The following is a 24,099-nucleotide window of genomic DNA, read 5'->3' as shown; positions in this document are numbered from 1 at the left end:
TCCATCAATTTTGAAATAATGCCAACTAAAAAATAAAATAGGTGAGGAAAAAGTAAATGCATTTTAGAAGCTGTTACGTTCCTAAATGTATGTCCTCCAACACCAGGCTGTTTCATTAGAAGAGATTTCTTACACGGAGGGCCAAAGTCTTGGTCAAACATTATTTTTGCTCTTGAATATATCTTATCGCTGTTAGAGGGTAAGCCCTTCTTCGTTCACCGTACTTTTTATTGATGGAAAAATAAATTAAAACGAGCGATCAGTTCCCAATTTTTATATAAAATATTCAGACGAAGGCATGCAATGACAGCCAACACTAGCAATTCAAACTAGGAAACCGGACATGCAGAAGTGAGTGCAGAAGGATTATTTAATATTTCTTAGAAATTTCAAAAGAAAGGCAACAGCTACCCTTCAGTAACTCTGAGGCTCTCAAGAAGTAACAGAAAAAAGATCCAAAACAAAATGGAAAGATCATTTCTCCTTTATCAAAATGATGTAAACATTTATTTAGATTAAAGACAACAGCTACTAAAGTTAAGAAGTCCATTCTGTGGAGGATCATGAGACGCTTTGAATCTAGCCAACATTTTGGGAATACCAGACTGCATAATAATTCTAATAACTGGAGAAACCTAACCTAACCTAACCTACACAGTAGAAAGGAAACCCCTGACCAAAAATTCACTACAGTACTATCGTTGACATCAGGAAATGCATTCCTTTGTTTTTTCTCCTCCTCCTCCACACTTCCTCCATCTTCTTCATATCTTCTTTAATCAAGTTAACTAAAAATTGTACATGCTAATTATAAATGGATTTATTATTTCATTACCTGTTGCTCTGAATGGATTCAAGTTCTTGGTTTAAGCGAAGACGTTTGTTTTCTCCGACGCCCAACACAGTTCCTGTTTCTTGCAGGCTCCGCCTTTTCCTTCCCCTACCCGCTTTCAACCCACGCCCAACACTGCATCAACCCAATATTATTTATTACTATTAATATTAATAAGAAGTTTTTTTAATAAAAAAAAAAAAATTACAAGCATTTTAAAGCAAAAAATAAAATAATAATAATAATATGATGCATAAGAATAATCTGCAGAACAACTTTATCTACAGCTGTAAAATTGTGTTAAAAAGCAAAAATCATGAAAACCATGGATGGAAGACTATCTATCAATGGTTGACTAATCAAGAAACTTTCAGTAAGAATTAAACTTGATGCACAATGAGAGAAAATGGTCCCTACCAATTTATCTACCCAGCGAAGCCCGCTGAATTTTTTAACTAATATTTGGTTCCGATTAAAATAGAAGTTTATACTTAAAAGGTTTGTAAGTCTTTCTATGATTTCAAAGAACTTTATTTCGAATAGTCTTCTTAGATAAGTTATTCTTGGAATTCTTCTCATCGATAATTTTCCGGGCACTCAAGTCTTAAGAACTTAACTTAACTTAAGAACTTAAGCACAATGAATAACGGAATCCATGTAAATTATTTTTAGCAAGAAGTTAAGGCACACAGAAAAGTAAAAAAATAATAATCAAAGAGTAACTTGGATTTCAATTTTTCATAGAAGCTGATATTGAAAACTGCTTTACCATATTCCCATAGAATCTTATTCTAAATTGAAAGAAGATATTAAATGTGTTTCTTCAGTACACCAAAAGCAAGGGTACGGTTTTCGGCTACTAGAGAGTATGCCATAAGGCAACGTTCTGTAGCCTAAAGGCTATTTATAACGTTATCCGAAAATAATATCTTCTGAAGACCCCTCCTTAATTCTACTGCACACCAATAGGTAGGCAGCCTACATTGGGCCCTTTTTGCCTGTCTTAAGATTTTCCCAATAATTTTTACCAATTAGGCAAAGCAATTTTAAGCTGCCTGAATCTCTGGTTTGTTCTCCAGAAGAATTTCCATATTTCGCATAATCTTTCCTCTTCAACTTTAATTTTTTTCATAAAAGTCCAGGCGGACGTGTGGACCAACATTAAAGGATAGCAAAAGCTTCGGAATCATATTACCATCCTAAATTAACACAAATCACAATTCTCAATAGTATACTTTACAATTATGCGTGAGTTCCAACACAGTAAAATTCAAGTCAGAAAATAAATCTGTTTACAATCAACTAATCATCCACTTATAAAATCTTCCTAAAATCAACTTTAGGATTGACAAATTATTTTGGATATAGATCTTTTATCCTTCCTCGAAATCAATGCATACTACTGTAATTTGCAAAAAACTAAACCAATTTAGAAAAAATTAAGTTCAGGTAAACATTGAAAAAACTACTTGCGGATCTGCACATAAAAAGTTTACTAAGGAATATTGATCTTTATTTAGGTTGAAATAGAGGATAGCTTTAGGTGCTTCGTCTACGGTGAGGCACCCTTACTATTATGAGTTTCAGCGGAGGTGCTCCTCAAGGGGAAGACGACTGGTCCCTTCTTCAGGGAACTTAGCATCGCCTGCAAACTATATCAGCCTTACAACACAAACTACAAGCATTAACACCCAAAAACAATTTACATAGGACTAGCAGATATTCGGTTAAAACGATCCCATAGGCAAACTACCGGCAAGTACACAGTTCATTTTTTAAAGATGGCGAAATTCTGTGCACCAACACTACCTCTTATAGGGTACCACAAAGAAAATTTAGATTGCAACAGATTTAATTACTCAATCCTTCTGTAATCTGTAAGTGGAAGTTAAGTTAGAATATGTCTGATGTAAATAGAAGTCCTTTAAAAAAACAAATGAGTGGCAATAATTTTTTTTCAAAAATGAAAATCAAAATTATGACTACACCAAGTATGGATGAAAATACTCATGTTAACTCTTCCAACATTCTTGTACCAGAATACAAAAATAGCACTACCAATCAAATTCTACTAAAAAAAAATTACCACGACCTAATAAAAGTATTCGATTCTTCAAGTAACAATACAAATCTTTATGTTTCATTTCAGAAGTACAGTTCCTATATTTAACTTTCAATTGTTAAAAGATATACTACACAACGCTAGTTGAAAAAGGATTGTTACATTATCTCATCAATGATGCAAGCATTGACATTTTTAATAATAACACAGGAAAGGAATCAATCTAGGCTAGTGGTAGAGAACATTGGACTCAGCAGGCGGGAATCCGGGTTCGAATACAGTTGAAAGCCCTTAGAATATTTTCTCTTTCTAGAGCTTTACACAACCCGATGCCGGGGAAGCCAGTAGTGCACTGAAAAAGGCTCCAGGTGCTCATGTCTTCTTCAAAAGTTGTCGCGTCTTAATACACAATTATAATAAATGTACAAAGAAACACATAATAATTTTTACACCCATTATTATATATGTATACAGCACACATGCAATATTATGAGCGAGTATTTATTTACACAAAAATTCCCAATATTGTTACAAATGTACATAAAAAAAAAAAAATGCACAAGAGATTGCATTTGTTAATCATATTTTTCTACTATCCTGAATGTAGTAATAAAATAAATCGCATAAATCATAATAGGGTAAATGTGTAGTAATAAAATAAATCGCATAAATCATAATAGGGTAAATGTGTAGTAATAAAATAAATCGCATAAATCATAATAGGGTAAATGTGTAGTAATAAAATAAATCGCATAAATCATAATAGGGTAAATGTGTAGTAATAAAATAAATCGCATAAATCATAATAGGGTAAATGTGTAGTAATAAAATAAATCGCATAAATCATAATAGGGTAAATGTGTAGTAATAAAATAAATCGCATAAATCATAATAGGGTAAATGTGTAGTAATAAAAGTGAATTAATAGTTTTTAATTCTCTAAATTAATTTCAAAGAAGTATGGCAGTGCTACTGTAAAATTGCCTCTAAAGATACTTTTCAAATTAAGAAAAAATTGTTTTAATCTAATTGCTTTTAGTATTACTCAAGATCAAGTAGCTGATGGACCCTAATACTCATGTCGATAACTGTAAGAGCAGAAGATGCCTTGTTTCTCCTGTGACCAATGAACCGAACAACAAACCAGTTTCAAACTACATGAGGTTTATTCCAACAAGCAATTGTGATTCATTTCCAGTTGGTTTGTAATTACCTTAGCGCGCATGCGATACATCTGAGTAGTTTGAATTTAATTTGAAAAAGCGTTTCGTTGTAATGCTTTAATTAAATTTGTGCATTCCTACAAATTTTACAAATATTCCTTAACTTTTCCGTTAAACCAGACAAATAAATGTACATGTTCGGGAAGCTTGTTTATAATTTCGATAATAAACTAGATATTGATCATTATATACCAGTTTTGAGATTATTAAACCCTTGGTTGAATCCGCAACGCTGGATCAGGTGATGGATGAAATCACAGGTTAAAAAGTCCTGGTTGAAAGCTGACTAAGAGTTGATAACATTGCGCACAATCCCCTGTCTAAGGTTCTGTAGGAGCCAACCTGTTAGGTTGTAGTAAAAACATTCGAACCTTAAGGTAGGAATTACTTTGAAAACTGTTGGAACGCGCATTTCTAGTAGCACATGCTCAGGTAGTGACAAACCAGTTATTATTATTATTATTTTTAGCAGCATAAATAAAGTTTAGTAAAATTTATAAATAAAATATCATGAATAAAAAATCTTAAAGAGAGCGTTCTGTTCTGTTAGTAATGCAAAAGTAACTGCCACATTTCAAATGTAATTTCGAACGGAACGTTATTTTATTATAATTAAATTTCATATTATATCAGACTAAACAGTAGAATTCTCTTTACTTATATCTGCATCAAATATGGATTTGTTTGTAAATTTAACATGCATTTTTCGCCCCCCTCCGAATTTTTGTTCTATTTAACGTGAATAGATTCCTAAAAAAGTGTAGAAAGGCTAAAAAGCATGGCAGATAAGCAATTTGACAAAAAAAAAGTGAAACTTTTTATATTTAAATTAGTCAATAAATGAAATATAAGATGTAGATAAATAAATATGTGCCCCCACTTACCTATTATATGTTACTTTTTTTTTAAATATATATAAATTGGATTGCAGCTTCACTAAGCATTGATTGGACTAAAATATTCAAATCGGAGTAAAAAAAAAAAAACAAAGTAAAGGCCTAACCTACAGTTCTAGTACCCCGAAAGTCTAAAAGACCATAGAAATCATTCTTTTTTCTTAAAATAGTCTTGAGGAAGCATTCCTAAACTTGAGTCTGGCAATCAATAGTAACTGTGGCTTAAGCAGGAATGGTAGAGGAAACTGAATGGTATAAAGAACAATAGTCACAAATTTTAAACAGAATTACCCCATTAAACTTTTCTTAAAACCTATCCCCGGTTACTGATTAAATAGAAAAGATTGGGAAAGGTAAGGCAAAATTATAGTTAGATAGACCAATTGGCGGATCAAGGTCAAATTACTTCATACCAGTTCCACTGTTACAGTGTGCGCTATTACCTACCTGTGCTGGTCATGCGCAATGATAGGTTATGATTGTGTTGAAAACAGTATATTTTACATGGTTAAAAATATCATGAATTTTTCAGTCAATTTCAAGTGTTTGATATTCATATTGTAAAACAAAAATAGAAATAGTACAAGTAGCAATAATTAGCTGAGGGACACAAAATATCTAGTTTTCTTTAATACAAAGATAATTTGTATTTTCAGCATTCTATTCCCTGTGTTTGCTTGGAGATGAAGAGAAATGTGGGAATTTATTCAAGAAATTTGTGTACTAATTTAACAAAGTAGCCATGTTGAAATTTCAACGTATGAAAATTATTGGGGAGGAAAATCACAACTTATTGCAGAATTGATTTGAAGGATTATGATTGCCTCAAACTTAAGTAATAAAAAAATAAAGTATAGTTGTTATATGTGCATAAAGCTTTCACAAATTGAGGACGTATGACAAAAAAAGAACACCAAGTGCGACCATCACTTCTGTCATAAGCGTGCCAATTAAATAGTCATTTTCTTTTTTTCTTTTTTTAAATATGGCCTATTTTTAAATTACCAAAAAAGATTTAAACACGCTTCATATCACTTAGATTGCCAAGGATGTGTGCAGGTAGACCTGATTTTCATGCTTTAAGCAAATACCAATTGGCCAACTAAATTTGCACGTAGAGCAAAAGAATTAGTAGTAGATTTATTTAATTTGGTTCCATTATTAAGAATAAACACGGGACTATCTGGAAAAATTAAAATAACACTATAAACCCATGGAATTCTAATATATAGTGCGAATATGTTTCATTTTACAGTAATATTGTCATGAAAAAGATGAAAAATTAAAGAACTCAACAAAATCGTTGTGTTAATTTCAAAGAGGTTACTATTTCTTCTTTTTCATTGAAAAAATAAAAATCAGTTTTAAGTTTGATCAATCAAATATTAAATTTAGATTTGAACTATCACCTATGCTAGAAATATTTAAGTATTTCACACAGTCTACAATGTAATATTACCTATGATAACTTTTACACAAACTCTGAACAGTATTCTTGGGAAAACAAACTACATCAAAGAAAATTCTCTGGAAATCATTAGAGTACTATAATTGACCAAAAAGTATTGCAAATATATTTCAAAATGGTTTTGGATATACATACATTATTAATACAGTCAGGAAATTAGAACACTAAAATAGAATAAATCAAGATAAATAATGGGATACACAAAACAAAAAAGGAATAATCGTGGCATCATAAAATATTAAGTTTGGAACGGCCAATGAAAATTTACCAAAAATTGGTGAAGGTTACAAAGAGGGTGTGCTCCTTTATTTTCACAAATCAAAAAATGAACGGCAAAATTTAAACTTGGTCTTACTACTGCTGAAGATGATCCATGTGAACGATGAAACAAAACCGAAATCCGATAGGTGTAGAACGAAAATTTAGACAAAGTAAAGCATTAAGTGAAAACTATAATCAATAATTTATGAAAAACACATTCCTGAAGGACATTACCATGAATGACAACTTTTAAGGCAAAAAAAAAAACTACATAGAATACACTAATAAAAAATGGCACACTACTTTTTTAATTTTCGTAATCGCAAACAAGTTTTATTTCGGCAACAAAAAATTTGCTCACATACCTCTTGATGGACTAGAAAAAATGTTAAAGAACTAATTGTGTTTAGCTTTTTATTTTGTTACACATACCTAAAGTTCAGCCTCGCTCTAACGTACCTATATATTTCAATCTTAGCAGCAAACTTTTACCGACTTTGAAACTGGAGACTGGGCTTTTTTGGTCAAAATGCAAGAGGGAATAGTACCAGTGAGGGGTTCATCAACAGCTGAAAGAGGCTTACGACTATTAAAACAAATATACACGTATACATATACAAATAGATCGTCCAAAGTAAAAAAATGAATTGTTTTTGTCTTTCAGTTTTTACACCTAATTCGAACTAACTTTCTGGGTGCTGGACCAAGATTTCACATGGGCTAAATACTTCATGCAAAAATAGGAGGTTTCTACTTAACACCTGACTTGCGCCATCGTTTGTAAATATGTAATCTAAATCCATTATTTCCAAATTCCTTTCACGTCAATGATGCAAGGAGCCTTTAATTCAGAACCACTTAGGAATTGAGTAGAAAGTGGACAAACTCTAGTACTGGCTTCTGTTACCTAAATAACAGTCTGTTAGAATCTCGGTTAAGGCTGATTGCGGCAACCATAAGAACAAACTTCAATGCATTAGACTTAAAGCGTACTAGCTGATGAGCGAACTTTCATAAATCACTTGCCAAACCTTGGTCGGTCGATGACTGCTATAGCCGATTGAAATCTAGCAATTCCATTGTATCCACACAGAAAATAATAATACTGATATGCACTGTGAAATAAACTTCGATAGATATCCATTCTCAAATATTATTAGTCAAACAACTTTGTGGACTCAAAAATCACTACCAACCATAAGTGATGGCTTGTGGGTAGTGTATGACAAAAAGAGGGTTAATAATACCCGGGCCAGATAGTATTCAACATGAAAGATTACAAAACGTTCCATACCAGCTCAAAGGGTGCCATACTTCAAAAGTAAGTGAATATTAGATATCTAACAACTTATTGAACAAAGTTTCCGAGCTAAAACTTGCTTTAATAAAAATTTGAAGTAAAATTTCAAATCTCCTCTAAAAAACCAAGTTCTTACTTCGGAAATGTGTAATAGATTGTTTAGTTAATCTATTAGGAACATTTATAACCACAAATATTTGATTAAACATTTAGAATGCTCTTATCAAGAACTATGATGTCATTTACTAACAATGGAAAACAGTTGGAACCGCTCGTGTTAGATCCTAATCTTTGATTACTAAAGTTAAACATAATTAAATTGAGAACAAGTAAGCAAAGCTAGGAAATCTATATCCTCTATTTCTACTTTCCTTCCCAAGCAGTTAGTACAAAGGAAGTTTGATAACAGCTTAGTTTCTCGAATTCTACGAATATCAAAAAATGAACTACTGCAACATCTAGAAGTATAGTTACAAGCTTGAAACTTTCGCATTGAAATCTTTACAGTAATAAATGATTTCAAAAGAAGAAAATGACAAAGAAGTTATGTACTTCGAGAATGAAGTTCCTGTATTCAGTACCGTGGTTCTAGAAGTGGACGTTCTTGGAGAAATAATCACTGAGAAGATCATCGAACCCGAAAAAGTGGATTTAAAGGAGAGGTTTCACACTAGCTGCTACTGGAGTGAATTAGATGAAAGACTTAAAAGAAATGGTGTCCACGCGAAAAGTTTTCCATTCGTATTTGTCTTAATTGTCTTCATTTCAATCTGCCTTGTTACCATTGGCTAAACATAATAAGACTTCATGAAACAGCCAAGCCACGGTGATGCTAAGAAAGATGATCAATGGATCAACTAATTGAACCACATTATTTGTAGCAATGAAGCACGTTTTTTGTCTTACGTGGTAGAAGACTGACGGTGCCAGAGTAAAAGACGCAATTTTAGATTGCTACTCGAGATCTTAGCCGTTGCAATAGTTATTATGTGTGTATGGAGGGTCCTATGCATGTTTCTCTCAATGAACAATCACTTCGAGGAGCGGCGTCGTCATCTATGTCTGGGAAGTCACACTACAGGACATCCATCACATTGGAAGCATGCTCCGTCTTTCTTCATTAAATGTAATTTTTTTTTCACAATGAAATCATTTAATATTTTATTAAATGTATTTAAGTTGTGAAATTTTAAGCTTGTAACTTTACTTCGTTAGAGAGATGCTTTTCTTTTGCGGACAGAAGACAGGCTCGCAGTTTTTAATGATATGTAGGAATGAATGCAATTCCTTCACACTGATTTGTCGAAATCCCTAACAAGTTCAACAAAATTAAAGTTAGGTTACGTATTATCTAAACAAAAGATGTAGTAAAGTTTTGATATCCAAATCAGTAAACATTTAGGACATCACATGAACCAATTTTGATATATATATATAAATACAAAAAATACCAGACAAAATTAGTTGGGTATCCTGCTAAAGATTTACTTGGGATGTTCTTTTCAAAAAGCCAAGTAAACAAAAATCGATAAATCAACTATTAGAACATTTATATAAAAAAAATGTTTTTGGATTAAATTTACCTGTGGGTTGTAGTGAGTGAGTCAGGCGGGTTAGAGAGGTGATTGTTACCCCCTTGCCTACCCTGTTCTGCCATAGACTCCGCACTCCCTCCAGTAAGGCATGCCACAATGGAATTACACAAACCTGAAATACAAAAAAAAAAAAATACATCAATCTCTATAAGATGAACTTCTTAAAATTGAAATCCATTTCTTACATTAGTACTAATGAATACTGCTTTAATTTATTTCCAACAAAAAACTGAGAATAGTAATTTGAACAATGATTGGAAAACTGGGGCAATGTTATAATTAATTGTCTGTGGAGAGCAATAAAGTCTTACTGTAACTGACACCCCTCTTGGCCCATCATAGCACAAGACAAAAACTTCAAACATTGCACAGAGATGGCGTTGCTACCAATGAAATTTTGTTTTCAAGTTGGTACCGTAAGGTAATAACGTAAAACTGTCAACTAGATTTGTCACATAGTTTCTTCGTACTGCTTTTTAAAGAAGAATTGTACCTACTTTGTAGAAATTGATGTCTCGTGACAGGATAAACTAAAAAAATCTAAACCCGGACTTAAGATTCACATTAGTTCAAACAAATCGGACATTACCTGAAGGGTAAACAGTCTAATCACTTTTAATCTTTTCCGACCAGATGTCTGAACCTATCCACCTGAGATAATTGGGTGTTTCCTCCTGTATCATTGTAAATAATAGCCTTATGTCTTGAAAATTTTGTTGAACACACAAAGCTGGAAAATAATATAGTAGATTTTATCCGTGTTATATTCACGTTTATGAGTCTTACTGGTTTCGGATTTTCATCATTCATTAAAGGTAGATGGATTCATGAATCACTGCTATGTTTCTACGTACCATTAGAGTCAGTAAGTGTATGACAAAACATAGTGGAAATCAAATTATCTACACAAATCGATGAATCAACCTCTGAGTGAGTGGTGAAAATCCAAAACCGATCTGGGGTAAAAAACAGCCCTAACCAGCATAAAAGACTAATCGATTTCATCATCCACAAAAAGCTGAATGCTGTAAAACTGTCATAAAGGTAAAGCCATCAGCAGGTTTTGGGAGCAACAAAAAGGAAAGGAGTTGTATGTTTAACTTGTTAGCAATTTCTAACAAGTCAACCGAAGCGAAAGGAAAGTGGATAAAATCCATCATCAAAACTGCATTAAAAGTTGTAAATTTTTAAAGAAAGTATTACAAAACTAATCAATAATGTACTAACTTAATTTTCTACTCAAGAGGATGACCAAACTTTTAACTGAGAGCTGAGGTAAGCGGCACAGAAATCATTATTAGACAACTAATGCGTTCTAACTTAGAACTTATTTTTTCTCTTATTTACATAGAACTGTGAACTTACCAACTAGAATTCATATGGAATTGTGCACGGTATGAATACCATTTTATAAAAAAGGAATTACTGTAACATTTATAACCTTCGAGTAAAGGATGCAACTATTTTTGACTAAACTTTATTTTAGTCAAGATTATAGATTTTACCACTTTATGATTCCTACACACGAAGTACGTCAAGTAAAGTATACACCAAAAATCAAATTTGCAATAAAGAAAAATGACATTGGACATTTAGTAATGGGTGTAGACATGTTTTGTTTTACTCTTACTGGGTAGTGGAATATTTGTCCCAAAGCAGAAACGAGCTTCAAATATTCCGAATGGAAAAAAATGATACAAAATAAATATTGCGTAGAAAACTTAAGATTGCATGTAACCAATTACTTTTTTGAATTCACTAGTTACGAAATAATACTAAATAAAAAGTTAGTAAAAGACCAAGAAACATTTACGATATAATATAAACAAAATGAGCAAGCTATTGATCAAATTCTGAGGGCTTTGTAATTCATAAATGAGTAAGTGAAAATAGCATCAAATATTTATAAAGTATAAGTTTGCAGAATAAACAAAAATAAAGTTTGAAAATAATTAAAAATATTGAGAAAATTGAACGAATTCATCTCAACTAACCCACAATATTCAGAACTAACGATTCCAGGAAACCAAATTAGGCTATAAACTATATTTTTAAACAAGGGATCTATTAACTGGGTGTCATCCAGAAAAAAAAGGTGTTCCCTTCATAAGGGAAAAATGTATGAGCTAACTACTAAATTATTTAAGATGACTAATTCTAACGTAGTTATCAAATAATACGTAAATTTCAATTTTCATTAAAATTTAAACGATATAATTTATAGTAAGTTTATAAGGAAATTATTTCGTGTAATTGTACCTCGTTTGAATCAAATTTCCAAATGGTACCATTATTTTAACTTGTGACTTTACATGCATCACAAAAATTTCCGAGCTTTTAATGTCAGCATTCTTTCGACAACTGGAAATACTTTTGAATAAAAATTGAAAAAAAAATCAAAAGAAATTAGCCAAGTAAGATAGATCTGTACACAAAAAATTAAATAAAAGCAACCATAAGAAAATAACAGCATATTATAACCAATATAACATTTACCTGCAATGGTGCCTACTTATTAAACGACTGAAATAAAAGCATGATGAACTGTAAAAAGTAAAGGTCTGTATTTCAGTCCATTAATACATATATGTGTCCATGTACATATATATGTATATATAGTAATATACATACATATACATAAAACAAAGAATCTTTTAGACAGATTTTTTTTTTAAATAAAAACTCTTTCACAGTCCAAGCACACTTCCCTTAGCGATTCTTTCACTTAGCATTAGGCTTAATGACTAATTTGCTTTTTGTAGATCAACAAAAGTATCCGAGAACTACGTTAAAACACCAACAGGAACAGTTGTTCAAAGAAGCAACCATATAACAAAGAATGGACCCTTTTCAGTGTTGCCACATATGACCAACCACAGAAAACTATATATTTCTTTACAACTTTTTTCTCCCCAAAATTAATTTTAAATTTTATTTAAAACTTAGTTCATCCCAACATATATATTCATTTCTTAAAAATAGATTTTACAATAATTTAACGGAATGAAATAGAGTTACAAAAAAAGGTCACTCTATTTCTTTTGATTTATAATCTCAATCCCTTAGATTACGATGCAAATTCACACAAAATTAATTTTAAATGTCACAAAAAGCTTTAACCGTAATGATATATACATTGTTTTCTCAAGTAAATTTTACATTATTTTAATAGACGTGAACTAGAGGTTAAAAAATGTCCATTTTGTTTCACTTGCATTACAATGTAAATCCTGTTTGACGTGTATGCAAAATAACACAATTGATAAGTAAAAATGCCAGAAAATATGATCACTTTAGACTATTTAGTAGCTAGTAGAAAATGAGATGTTATACACTTTTATTTCACGTAATAAATATCGTATTTAAAAGAAAGAAGAAGTGGTTTCCTTTAATTCTTTGAAAATATATACAACGGAAATGTTATTAAAGCGATAGTGACAAAAGAAATTTCTTAAAATTTTTCAGAATTAAATAATATTGATTCTCTCCCTTCAAATGTTTGATAGTTTCACGTCTCTTTTAAATATAAAATAGTACGGCCCTCCTGCTTTATTTTGCCAACACTATGATAATAAAGAAAAGCAGAAAGATTGCCAAGGAAACTATTTGGTTTAGGCAATTGCTTGGAGCGATTGTTTAGGAACTGGGAACGATCCTAGATCTGACCTGATAAGACCAACCTATCTATTTAAATACAACTTCTGAGACTAATTATGAATCGTACTTTACCTCTATTACATACCATACCAATACGTACAGCAGTAAAAATGAAATTGTGGCTTTAAGTTATAGGCTGAAAGTACACCAAAGTGGGTAGGCTGGGATTTTCAAGTATTTCATCAAATAGTATAAAAATTGTCAAATCATTCAAATAAAAGTGTAGCTACTTTAGACCATCTAAATCAACAGAAGAAGCAAATAATACTATCTCTGGACAAAACATAAATTCAGAAACTAAAACTAAATGTGCAGAGTGTTTTGATGACATAGGTGCTTTAACACGGAATACACGACAACAGAAATTATAATATGAAGAGGGAGAAAGATTAAAAATATGTCCTGTAGCCGTAACGAGCTGAACTGCCCATGAGTTGATTAAAAGAAGGCTCGCATAAAAAACAATTCCTCATCAGAAAAGAGTTCTGTGGAAAAACTTGCCCAATATACAGTTCTTGAAAATTATATTTTCTCGATTAGGAGAAGGATCGTTAAACAGCTAAGACAAGTTTGATTTGTAATGGGAACCTAGATATATAATGCTCCAAATCTTCTTTTGATTAAATCGCAGACCATAAGTAGGTAGATTGTAGTCTTCTCTCCACAGAATTCGTAGATTCAGTCACGTTTTATCTCTTTTCTTTTTATATTTTCCGTAACACTCTGTGTGGAAATCTGTCAGCAAGCGCAACTCATTTTTCCTTAATCAGAGCCAAACCTTAGATGTCTTCCGTTTATAGTTGTTGATTGATCTTCACCTACTCAGTTCCAAGTGGCCATTGTCAATCTTCTTCTTCTGTTTTCTGAGTTCCTCCTGGAAAAGCCTACTAGCCACCTAAGAGTTCGGGCCTCAAATTTCTAAACTTATAGTGAAGTAAAAAACTTTTATACATACATTTATATATTCATGATTCGGAGCGAGAATTCTCGTTTCGAACTTAATTCAAATATACTCAAAATTTTGAACTAAAGTCCCCAGTAATTATGAAAAACAAGGCAGGAGTGTGAGCAAAATGAACGTGTAACAAGAAAAAGCAACCTTGCAGCAGCTTAAACAGAATTTTTGGATTGGAATCTTTGGATTTCGTACTCCTAGTTCAAAAGTGAGAATGTTTAAACGCCAGAAGTATTGAGTCGTGTCCAACTGGACCCATTTAGGAGAAAACTAAAATGTAATTCTAGTTAATGTAAATACTTCATACTTATAACTTGCGATTAATTATCTTAGAGTATCAGAGTTCCAACAAAATAACAAAATTGTCTATGATGAACAAGTGGCATGTTTAATGCCCAAATATAAATCAATGATTACACTACGTAATTGGATAAAAAAAATATACAATACTAATACTACGGCAACCACATATTTTGTAATAAAAACTATTTTTCTTTATCAATTTCTTTATTTTTACTTCCGCTTATACCTTAATAACTGTTGTACCATGGTCATTAAATATCAGTAGATCCACTTGAAACACTTTTCCGAACAATCAAAATTGATGATCTGCACACAATCCAAATGCTAAAGTAGAAGTCAGCATTTTCGAAAAAAAAATCTTCTTTGTTGCCCTGTCCTCTTCAGAAGCTCCCAGTAGCTGATTGCAAATAAATGATCCATTTCCCATGTAGCTTTGAGGACTTAAAAAAAAAACTAATACTTCAATGAGCTGGGTTCTCTTCCGATTAAAGGGCTGTCATCATTAATTATTGTCAGATCCCTTGGAGGTGCACAAACGAAGTATTCAATTTAAACTTATTGCAATTTTTATTTTTTTAAACAGTAATCGCATACACATACATAATGAATATTCTACATCTACATTGATGTCGCACTCATCAACTTGATATGATCGCACGCAACAATCACTCTTATCTATAGAGGAAAACTACTTGTTGTAGGACTCGAAATATGGAAAGATTTGTATTAGTTATAAGGTAGTAACGAAAATTCCATCAAATTTCCCTTAATATTTACTACAACACAAATTCTATAAATTCCAATTTTAACCTTACACATTTTTAAGTTCAGTACTCCTTAACTCACTGTTTCTTCTGCGCCGCCTCGTTAACGATTAGAAATTAATAGCAAATTTTAGTAGGATCACTTAAGAGTTAGTGTTTCATAGAATTTAGGCAACTAAACAAGGCAAATTGCGTGATTACAATAAATTTGAGTAAGTAAAGTGAGCAAGATCAGCCCGGATCCAGATGGGGAGATGATAGCCCCTAAATTGGTCAAATGTTTTATTTTTTTCAATCCGTTTTTATCAAAATATTGTGAAAAGTACACACATATTTAGCATGTATTAAGAAATTTTAATGTTTCTCGCTTGAAATTCCTAAGGGTAAGACGCAGAATATAAATTTAAGATAATTATGAGTATCATAAAGATATAATTTTTCTATTAGAATGAACAGTTTTTTTTTTCTGAACCTAAACTTTTTTTCAAAATTCAGACGCTCAATCAAAAGTATTGCAAGCATTAGCAAGTCACATCATCTATCTACTCCTTTGAATCAAAAGTCTTCTTTATTGATTTTGTGCAGAACCATGTGCCTTATAATGATTATTGAAATATATATGTATCCACATCGTTAATTGAACTATTAGAAGTTCTTTTAAATCAAACTAATCTATCAGTCCAAACAAATTGTTACAAAAATATTGACAACAACTGGGCATCCACTCAGTAATGACGATCCAACTCTGAGTTTACTTCAGAATTATTCAAACTGCTTATCCATTTTTACTCTCGCCAAATGATGATCATTCCGGATCCGCTTTGATGTTGGATGAAAAATCCCAAAGAGTTAAAACCTAATCCATCTACTCTGCACACTACTGTACCAGTGATGTGGGCGATAAAATGACGAGTTATTAGACTGAGATACCACAGGGTTTCTACAATTTCTAAAAAGAGGTTATTCGTTTACCCTGACCACGGAATGAGCTGGATTTCCCTTTGATTCAATATACGACACAATGAAAGTGACAATTTCTTCGAGCATGTACAGCTATACAAACTGTGTTGAACCAAATGAGCTCAAAATATCTAGTTAAAAAAGTTATCATCTTTACAGAGCAAATAAACTTAAGATGGTTTCATTTATCAAAGAATTATTTGAAAGCTTCCACAAAATATTTACATACATATTTAAAGGCGGAAATTTTGAAGAACTTATACATTTTCGCATTTTGTTAAATGAGATTTAAAACGGGTGACATGTTATAATATACTTCGACATCTTACGATATCACAATTACAGAACATTCATCATCTAATAATCATCACTTTAAAAAGATAAATACAGTAAGCTTTTTCACTTATTCCAAATATTTTTTATACAGCGATTAAAATCCTTCATTAAATTAAAAAAATTAAAAATATCAAGCGTGCATTAATTTTCATCAATATAATAAAATTTTTATAACTACCTTTACGGTAAAAATATTTATAACAATAATAAAAACAAATCAAATTGTACAGACTCAGTGATAAAACGGAACGCAAAAAGTCCTGGGCAAACTTAAATTCAGTCACTATAAGACAGCTTTTGCTACCCCCCCTAATCCATGGAAACTGGACATGAACGATTATAAATCCCTTAAATGCATGTGAAGAAATTGATTTCATTCTACTCGTCGAAATTTTTACAAAATCATAATTCGCAATGAAGAATGCATGCATTCTTACAAACATTGTTAAAATAGTTTTTTCAAGAAATATTTAACAAAAAAATAAAAATAAAACAAACAAAAAAACGAACAGTGGCCTAAAGTTTAGGAATTAATTAATCCTTTAGCTAAAAATTTTAAGATCCATGCATTTTTTTTGGAGAGAACTAAAATTATCTACAAATTTTCTTACCTAATGAAATCATCTTCAGTAGTTTCCATCGTCAAAAATGCGTCATTTCCTCTTTTCATGGTAAATAATCACACTACTTCAGCGCTGAAATCTGTAATGCACCAAAGAAACATCCTTTCAAAGGACAATCGTATTCAATTAGATCTGTTCTTAATAGAACTTTATGGCGTTCACATTAAATCCTTTTAAATTTATTTTATTTTATAAGTAAGAAATTAATGCGATTAAATTAAAATAGTTTTAAAGGCACACTACAATTCTTTCTAGTAAGACAAAACAAAAAAAGTTTTTTGACAAACTTTTTAAAGCTCTAAATAAATTTAAGCACCCTAATCTTTGGGTGATGCAAAAAAATCTACATAATTCTGAAGAAGAATAAGTGATGACTTCTGTAAAATAAATGTTTTGCATGTTAACTCACGAGTTTTATTTTATTTTCTTCAGAAGCAATCTTAAATGATTGCTTTCCTGAACAACAGACACTTGCTGTTATCTGCTGTCAATTTTCAAGGTTCACTTTCTAAAAATTCGGATTTAATTGGATTAAGTCTTTAATCAAACGGACGATGCTGTTTGGAATCCTATGTTTGTTTTTTTTTCCATCTTCTATGATCATTGACTTCTTGTCATTTCATCTTCTTACTTTTTTAGGCCATACATATGAAAGCAGAAGACGTGGACGTTATGTAGGCCTCTAAAAAAATTAATCAAAACAAGAGATGTCAAGAGTTCTTTGTTGCTTGAGAAGCCTTCGATGACTAACAGCAATTATTTAAAGGCGATCTCCTTACAGTTGCTTGACTTTATTTCACAAATTGAATGAGTGCAGAAACAGCAATTGAAAGACCAATAACTCAGCGTACTTTCGATAACTCTTAAGTTTATTTTTAACGACCGCTGTTGAAAGAGTTTGGAGTTAAAAATTCACCAGCGGTAATCTAGATAATGAACGGAATCAATCGAAATGATTTTTTTTTTTTGTTAATTACACCAAGTCGGTCCTCGCTCTTATTGTATTTAATTTATTTATTTATGTTTACTACCGGTATGTCTATCAATGATCATCGACCAAATTCGATTATAGCAGTTGAGTACCTTCTCTATTGATAACAATTTGTAGAACGCTAAATTATAGCCTATTTAATTATAATCAAAATTAATACATTTTCAGTATTAAACTGTAAGTTTATCCTAAGATAATCAACAATACACTGCAAAAGTAAACGAAACATAAAAAAAAAAAATTACAATTTTCGTACGCATATTAAAAGTATAATCTTTTCTCATTCACTAAAGAATCATTACAAATTTTACCTAGAAACTAAATTAAATGATCATTATTTAGAAGACCTTCGTTGGGCTCTCTCTACTGAGGTAGGAGAATAACTGAGTTGGTTAGAGCTTAGATTCGTTGGTTGATGAAGAGCTTAGATTCGAATTCTACCTATCCTTAGATTCTGCCTTATAGTTTACTTTCCGGTAATGAACAGTGTTTCCTAGAGAAAATGAAACGGACATGGGATGCCAATTATCTTACGACGTTGACGCTACTTAGTTAAATCTTAATCTTAATTTTTAAAAAAACAAAAAATATTCCAGACTCGATCAAAACTAAAGAAAAAGTATAGCTTTCATTTGTCATTTACATTCTTCAAAGTTAAGTCTGATACATAGTGACGGACAAATAATGCTAGAAGAAAAGGGGAGGTGAAAGAAATAGAACATCAGAACTATTTCAGTTCAGGGGATATGAATAGAAACACCGTTGAAAATGGAGTTGGAATATTAGCTATATAACTCTTTAAACAGCTTTCACTTACTTAAAAAAAAAAACTCTTTTACTACAATATCTTTGATAATAATTTCAAGTGATTTTTTAAAAAACTTTCTTTGAAATATTCAACAAGAGTTAATATACACCAGTTTCTCTTTATATTGAGAGTTTGTCATTAATTAACAAAATTTGACAATCAAGAATAAAAAATTAACTTGAACCATTAAAAAAATAAGCATTATATATTTTTTTTCTTATTTTCAACACTATTTTTATCTAAGTTGCCACCAGATTATTAAAACAGCACTAAAATTTCTTTTTAGGTAATCTTGTCATTACACTGGCTTTACCTTTCAAAAAAAAATTAAATGTATTTTTTTTCTTCTCCATTTGGATTTGTAATTCGATATAAATATATAGTTGCATTACTTTTCCTCCTCCATTTGGATTTGTAATTCGATAAATGTAATTTGTTGAATTCCTTTTCCTTCCTTATTTGGTTCTGGATCTTCTCTTGGATCACAGTTCTCCTCTTTTACCGATTTCTTTTGACAATTGCATGATTTTGAGTATTTTCTAATCTTGCTATTGATATTTAGCAAATGGCTAAAGACTAATTAGTTATATCAATAGATTTCACCTATCTGATATATTAATGGATTGTATAATCATGTCTTGGAGTTTCGAGTACATGATCTTTGTTTGTATCACGATTCCAATATTGTTGCTGATTTTACAATAATTTGTTAATCGCTTACACAAGAACTTTTATATGATAGTTAGATATAGATTTATGTTCTTTTTGTAAAGTTTTGCCTGGATGAAAGATACGTTTTTTCATGTTGCTGAGCAACAGGATTGTGATAATATGATCCTGTCTTTTCTTTTCTTTCGTGAGATCTGAGACCCTGTGGTAGGCTGTTACTCCAAAAAGTTCGAGGGAAGTCAATTTTGTTGACGGTCCAAGGATGTGGCTATTATATTATAAATGGACGATAATTGCTGTGCAAATGTTTATTATGTCGCGTCGAATTTTAATGTTCTTTTTTCCTTAAAAATAAGAAAATCAAGAAATGGTAGATTAATGTCCACCACTTTGTATGTAAATTTGTTTTATACTATTAAGTTTAACGTAGTTTGCATCACCAAAACGATTGCTATTGTTTAATGCACATGTATTTTAATAAATGGTACTTTTTAGAGAATTTCGAAAGTCCTATTCTTAAGGCAGTTCAGCGTTACGAATCTATCCAGCTCAGGCACAGGCTCAACATACCAGATTTCCAAATATAACAGAAAAAAGATCAACAACTAAGCAAGGTACAGATTATCATTATTATTTTCTGGAAAGAAACCATCCTTACATCAAAGCTCCTCTGAGCGGATTTAGCTACCACAAAATGAATAAATCAATAAAATAACCAACAACTCTAGGACGAGAGTCCAGTCCTGGAAGTGCCACCTAAGATTTGCTGCTACCGAACATCAATCTGTTCCAACGAAATATCCTGAACCTAATCTCCTCTCTTTCTAAACAATCGTCATAAAACTAATGGATATTTCTTTTCTCTACTTTACAAACTGTATGTAAGAGATACAGTACGAGTTCTATTTTGTGAGTTGTGAGTGGGGAAACCAATCGGTTTCCGGAGGAAGACCTTCTGAATGTGCCTGATAAACCCCTGTAAAATTTTGAATAAGTAACACTTCTAATAAGATAAAGTAAACATTAAATAGAAAATGTTGAAAAGGTTTGCGGTGCTGGAGAATATCTTTAATGCGTAGCACGCATTTTTTTTGCACCTCTGACCGGTTCGGATTTGCATACTTCATCAGAGGTAAATAAATGTTTAGTGTAGTGATTTTGATTTCACTTACATTACCGTCCTGCAATACACTTGCTGACTCCGTGTGAGAAGGTTAACTTAGTTAACGAAGTGAAGTAAAAATCTCTACACTAAACTGAGATATATAAAACGGTGATAGTGATTAACATACTTTAGGGATAAGACACATATAAAACTAAATAACTTAAGGTTCAGCTGCAAATATGCTTGTAATCTATTTCACTTCAACTCTCGTAAATAAGATCACATTGCTAAGCTAATAAATTTTTTTAATTTTCAATAGATATAGTGTGAAGTGAAGAAGTCAGGAGCACCTTTTTGTTTTTTAACATTTATGTATTATTTGGCAAATAAAAATAACAATAGGCAGACATTTTACTAAACAAGCGGTTAGGGATACGTAAGAATAATTAGTAAGATAAACAGTTTCTACTGCCACACTTAATGAATTTGATGTATCTCTACATAAGCTTCTGACAACAGAAACAGAGATGTTTTTGAGATCGTTAAACGATTTTTTTTTTTTTTTTGGACGAGCCATATCAAACTTTTAACGTTTTATTCTGTCTTCATTTAAATTTTATACTTAAGAGGAAAAGACATTATATTGAAATATGATATTGACAAAAAGAAAAGGCAATGAGTTTCCGTCTTTATTCTGAAGGTCAATTCTATTGGTGTAGGTTAAATATTAGCCTAAGTTTTGCAATGACGGGGAATATAGTCAATACTGATTCTTTTCTTTTTTTCCCCAATGGAACTGTCTTTTTTTAAACTTAGGTTAAAAATAAAATTATCAATAATACAGCTCTACTGCAATGACTTTTTTTTTCCAAGATTTGGCATGAATTTTTTTTTTTTACTCTAGAAATAAGAACAATCAATTATTAACTTTGCAAACAGTAAATGCCGAGTTATTTTTTTGTCGTTCACTATCAATTCCTAACAAAAAAAAAATAAAATAATAATAATCATGGAATTGACAGAAACCGTAACAAAATGAAGAGAAATTTTATACAGCATTGTTCTTTGTTAATTCGAATTGAACCTAGTAAGAACATATTCCAGGAATGAATTTTGTCTTCTTCTTTTCCCCTCTTAAAGTAATTCAACATACTAAAAATATTCTGTTTCGACGGTTTTATTGTTATTATTTTACAACAATTCTGTTCAGAAGAGAACTTGAAACTCAGTTAAGATTTCTAGGTAAACAAAGAAAACAGGTTACCTTACTAGCCATTCTAGTCATGAGGCAATCTGCTTCAATATCTCAGTTCGTGAAAAATATATAGAAAGAATCATACTTAACTTTAAAAATCTTGTGTTATAGCAATTACAATGAATAAGATTAAAGTCTTAAATAGCACGTACCTTTTTTTTTTTTATTATTTTAACAAGTTCTACAATTGTTAGAAAATGTTTCTAAAAACGATGAACCAAATATGGGACAAACTAAGACAACCAATGTACATGATTTCAATCTTAACATTTGAATTAATAATTAGAAAAACACTTAAATAATGAAATGAATCTCTTAAAATGCAGCGAATCTCTGGTAGTTCCCAAATCAGCTGTGCAGTTGGGTAGGGCAGAATCAGGCAGCTTAGGATCAGCAGTAAAACACTGCTATAGTAATTTAGAACATCTTGATCAGTTATTTCCAAATCAGTTACTGTACTTTAATAAGTTAGGATAACTTAAAGATCATTTTTTTAAAAAAAATATGTTACCAAATTTACAATTAAAAAAATATAGCCGATAGGCTTCGTTTTTCTGATGCTTAAATAAATGTAAAAAAATATCAATAAAATATGCTGTCTATTGTATGAAAAATTGTATAATTTCATTTGCAAATAAAATCCATCAGTTGACCGGTGATATTAAAAATACTTTGACGAATCTAGCAACATATTCTGGTAGCGTATTTTGCTTACGGCCAAAAGTACAATCCTCGCGCTTTTAGCAAGCACTATCTCGCATTGAATAAAATAATGGAAAATGTCTTACAAAAATACGAATTATTTCAGGCCAACTCATAGAACCTGCCAATTATATTTTGTATTAAGATGAACAACATAAAATAATTGTTCTTACAATTTAATTCTTGAACTTATATTTTTTACGTCTTTCAATTCAAAACATGCTAAATAAGTGCTTCTCATTGGATGTTCTCGATTTTAGCTGCTAAATCAAGACTCTTTGATTTGTCCTTAAAAAATTTGGGCAGAAGGTAGCTGTGAATCCTTTCTTGGTTTCTGGCTAGCGAGAAACCAAGAGTCAATAATACTGCTCTTTGTAAAATTATAAAATGTACAGCGCAATGTATTCCAAGTGCTCAATGGTTTATATATATATAACTACAAACTAACATTAACTCATTGGAGAACACCTAATCTAAATATGATTAAATTCGTAATTCGCAGGAAGAATCCCCAATTCACGCTTGAGCAATATTCTTATCTATGATTTAAAGGTCTATCGATTCATTCAAAATTAGTAATTCATATTGACCCGCTAGACAACAAAAGGAGAAGTGACTACCAACAAAATCTTGAGCGAAGCATAGTCATTATTATAAAGTTGTGATGAATTGACACTTAAAGAAAGTAATACAATAAATTCAATATAATGTCTCTACAAATTTGCTACAAATTAAGACTAAATGATTGGCAATAATCCTGCTCAAGTAAGAAAATAGTGAAGCCCTCATAGACGCGTTGTGAAGCATCTAAAGAACTGGTTAATTATAAAAACATAACGAATTGTAATTCGTTATGTATTATAATTAAATGCAAACTGAAGCCGGAATTACATAAAAAATATCTATTATTTTTAGTTAAATGAGTAAAATTGCACGATTTTTTCTAATGCTTTTTCACTAATATTTATTTTTACCTGACGGCTGATTATGCAGTCGTTTTTCTTGGTTTCTGCCTTGGGACATTTTTGTTTCATATATTTTTTATGCTTAACATACTTTGTCACAGTTCTGAGATTCAAATGTTTGTCGAAATCCAAACTTGAAAAAATAAAACCAAAGAACATTCACTATTTATTACCGAAATAAAAAATGCGAACTTTTCTTCACAATCAAAGTAGTGTACAAAATATGAAACTATTACCAGCTGTGAAATGAACATGATCTGTATGCATTACCAACCTTCAACTATGCCTTTCACAAACTATAGTCCAAACGAGCCTTTTTTGTTTTATTTTATCTCTTTGAAAAAACATTGATATGAGGATTTCTGCAAT

At 31.2% G+C, this 24,099-nt stretch overlaps 1 protein-coding gene across 10 annotated transcripts in view; it reads right to left on the bottom strand.

Moving 5' to 3' along the window:
* The window catches only part of ctrip (E3 ubiquitin-protein ligase ctrip), a 57,909-nt gene extending 33,960 nt beyond the window's left edge, over positions 1-23,949 (bottom strand). Inside the window, exons 1-4 of one of the 10 annotated variants that reach the window (XM_074126678.1) lie at positions 23,740-23,899; positions 17,224-17,314; positions 9,626-9,749; positions 836-967 (exon numbers count right to left, since the gene is read on the bottom strand). In XM_074126678.1, the coding sequence (XP_073982779.1) occupies positions 836-967; positions 9,626-9,749; positions 17,224-17,236 (269 nt within the window). In that variant the 5' untranslated portion in view covers positions 17,237-17,314; positions 23,740-23,899. Of the gene's footprint in view, positions 1-835; positions 968-9,625; positions 9,750-10,226; positions 10,368-12,133; positions 12,464-17,223; positions 17,317-22,215; positions 22,442-23,739 lie in introns of those variants that run through there. The other 9 variants (XM_074126677.1, XM_074126679.1, XM_074126682.1 and 6 more) reach the window with 9 other exon arrangements.
* Positions 23,950-24,099: the final 150 nt, after the last annotated feature.

Source organism: Rhodnius prolixus, unplaced genomic scaffold (assembly GCF_049639745.1).
Source record: "Rhodnius prolixus isolate KJV_2025 unplaced genomic scaffold, Rpr scaffold_3, whole genome shotgun sequence".
Classification (NCBI taxonomy): domain Eukaryota; kingdom Metazoa; phylum Arthropoda; class Insecta; order Hemiptera; family Reduviidae; genus Rhodnius; species Rhodnius prolixus.
The sequence above is the reverse complement of the archived record's forward strand: the minus strand, read 5'-3'. Positions and strand labels throughout refer to the sequence as shown.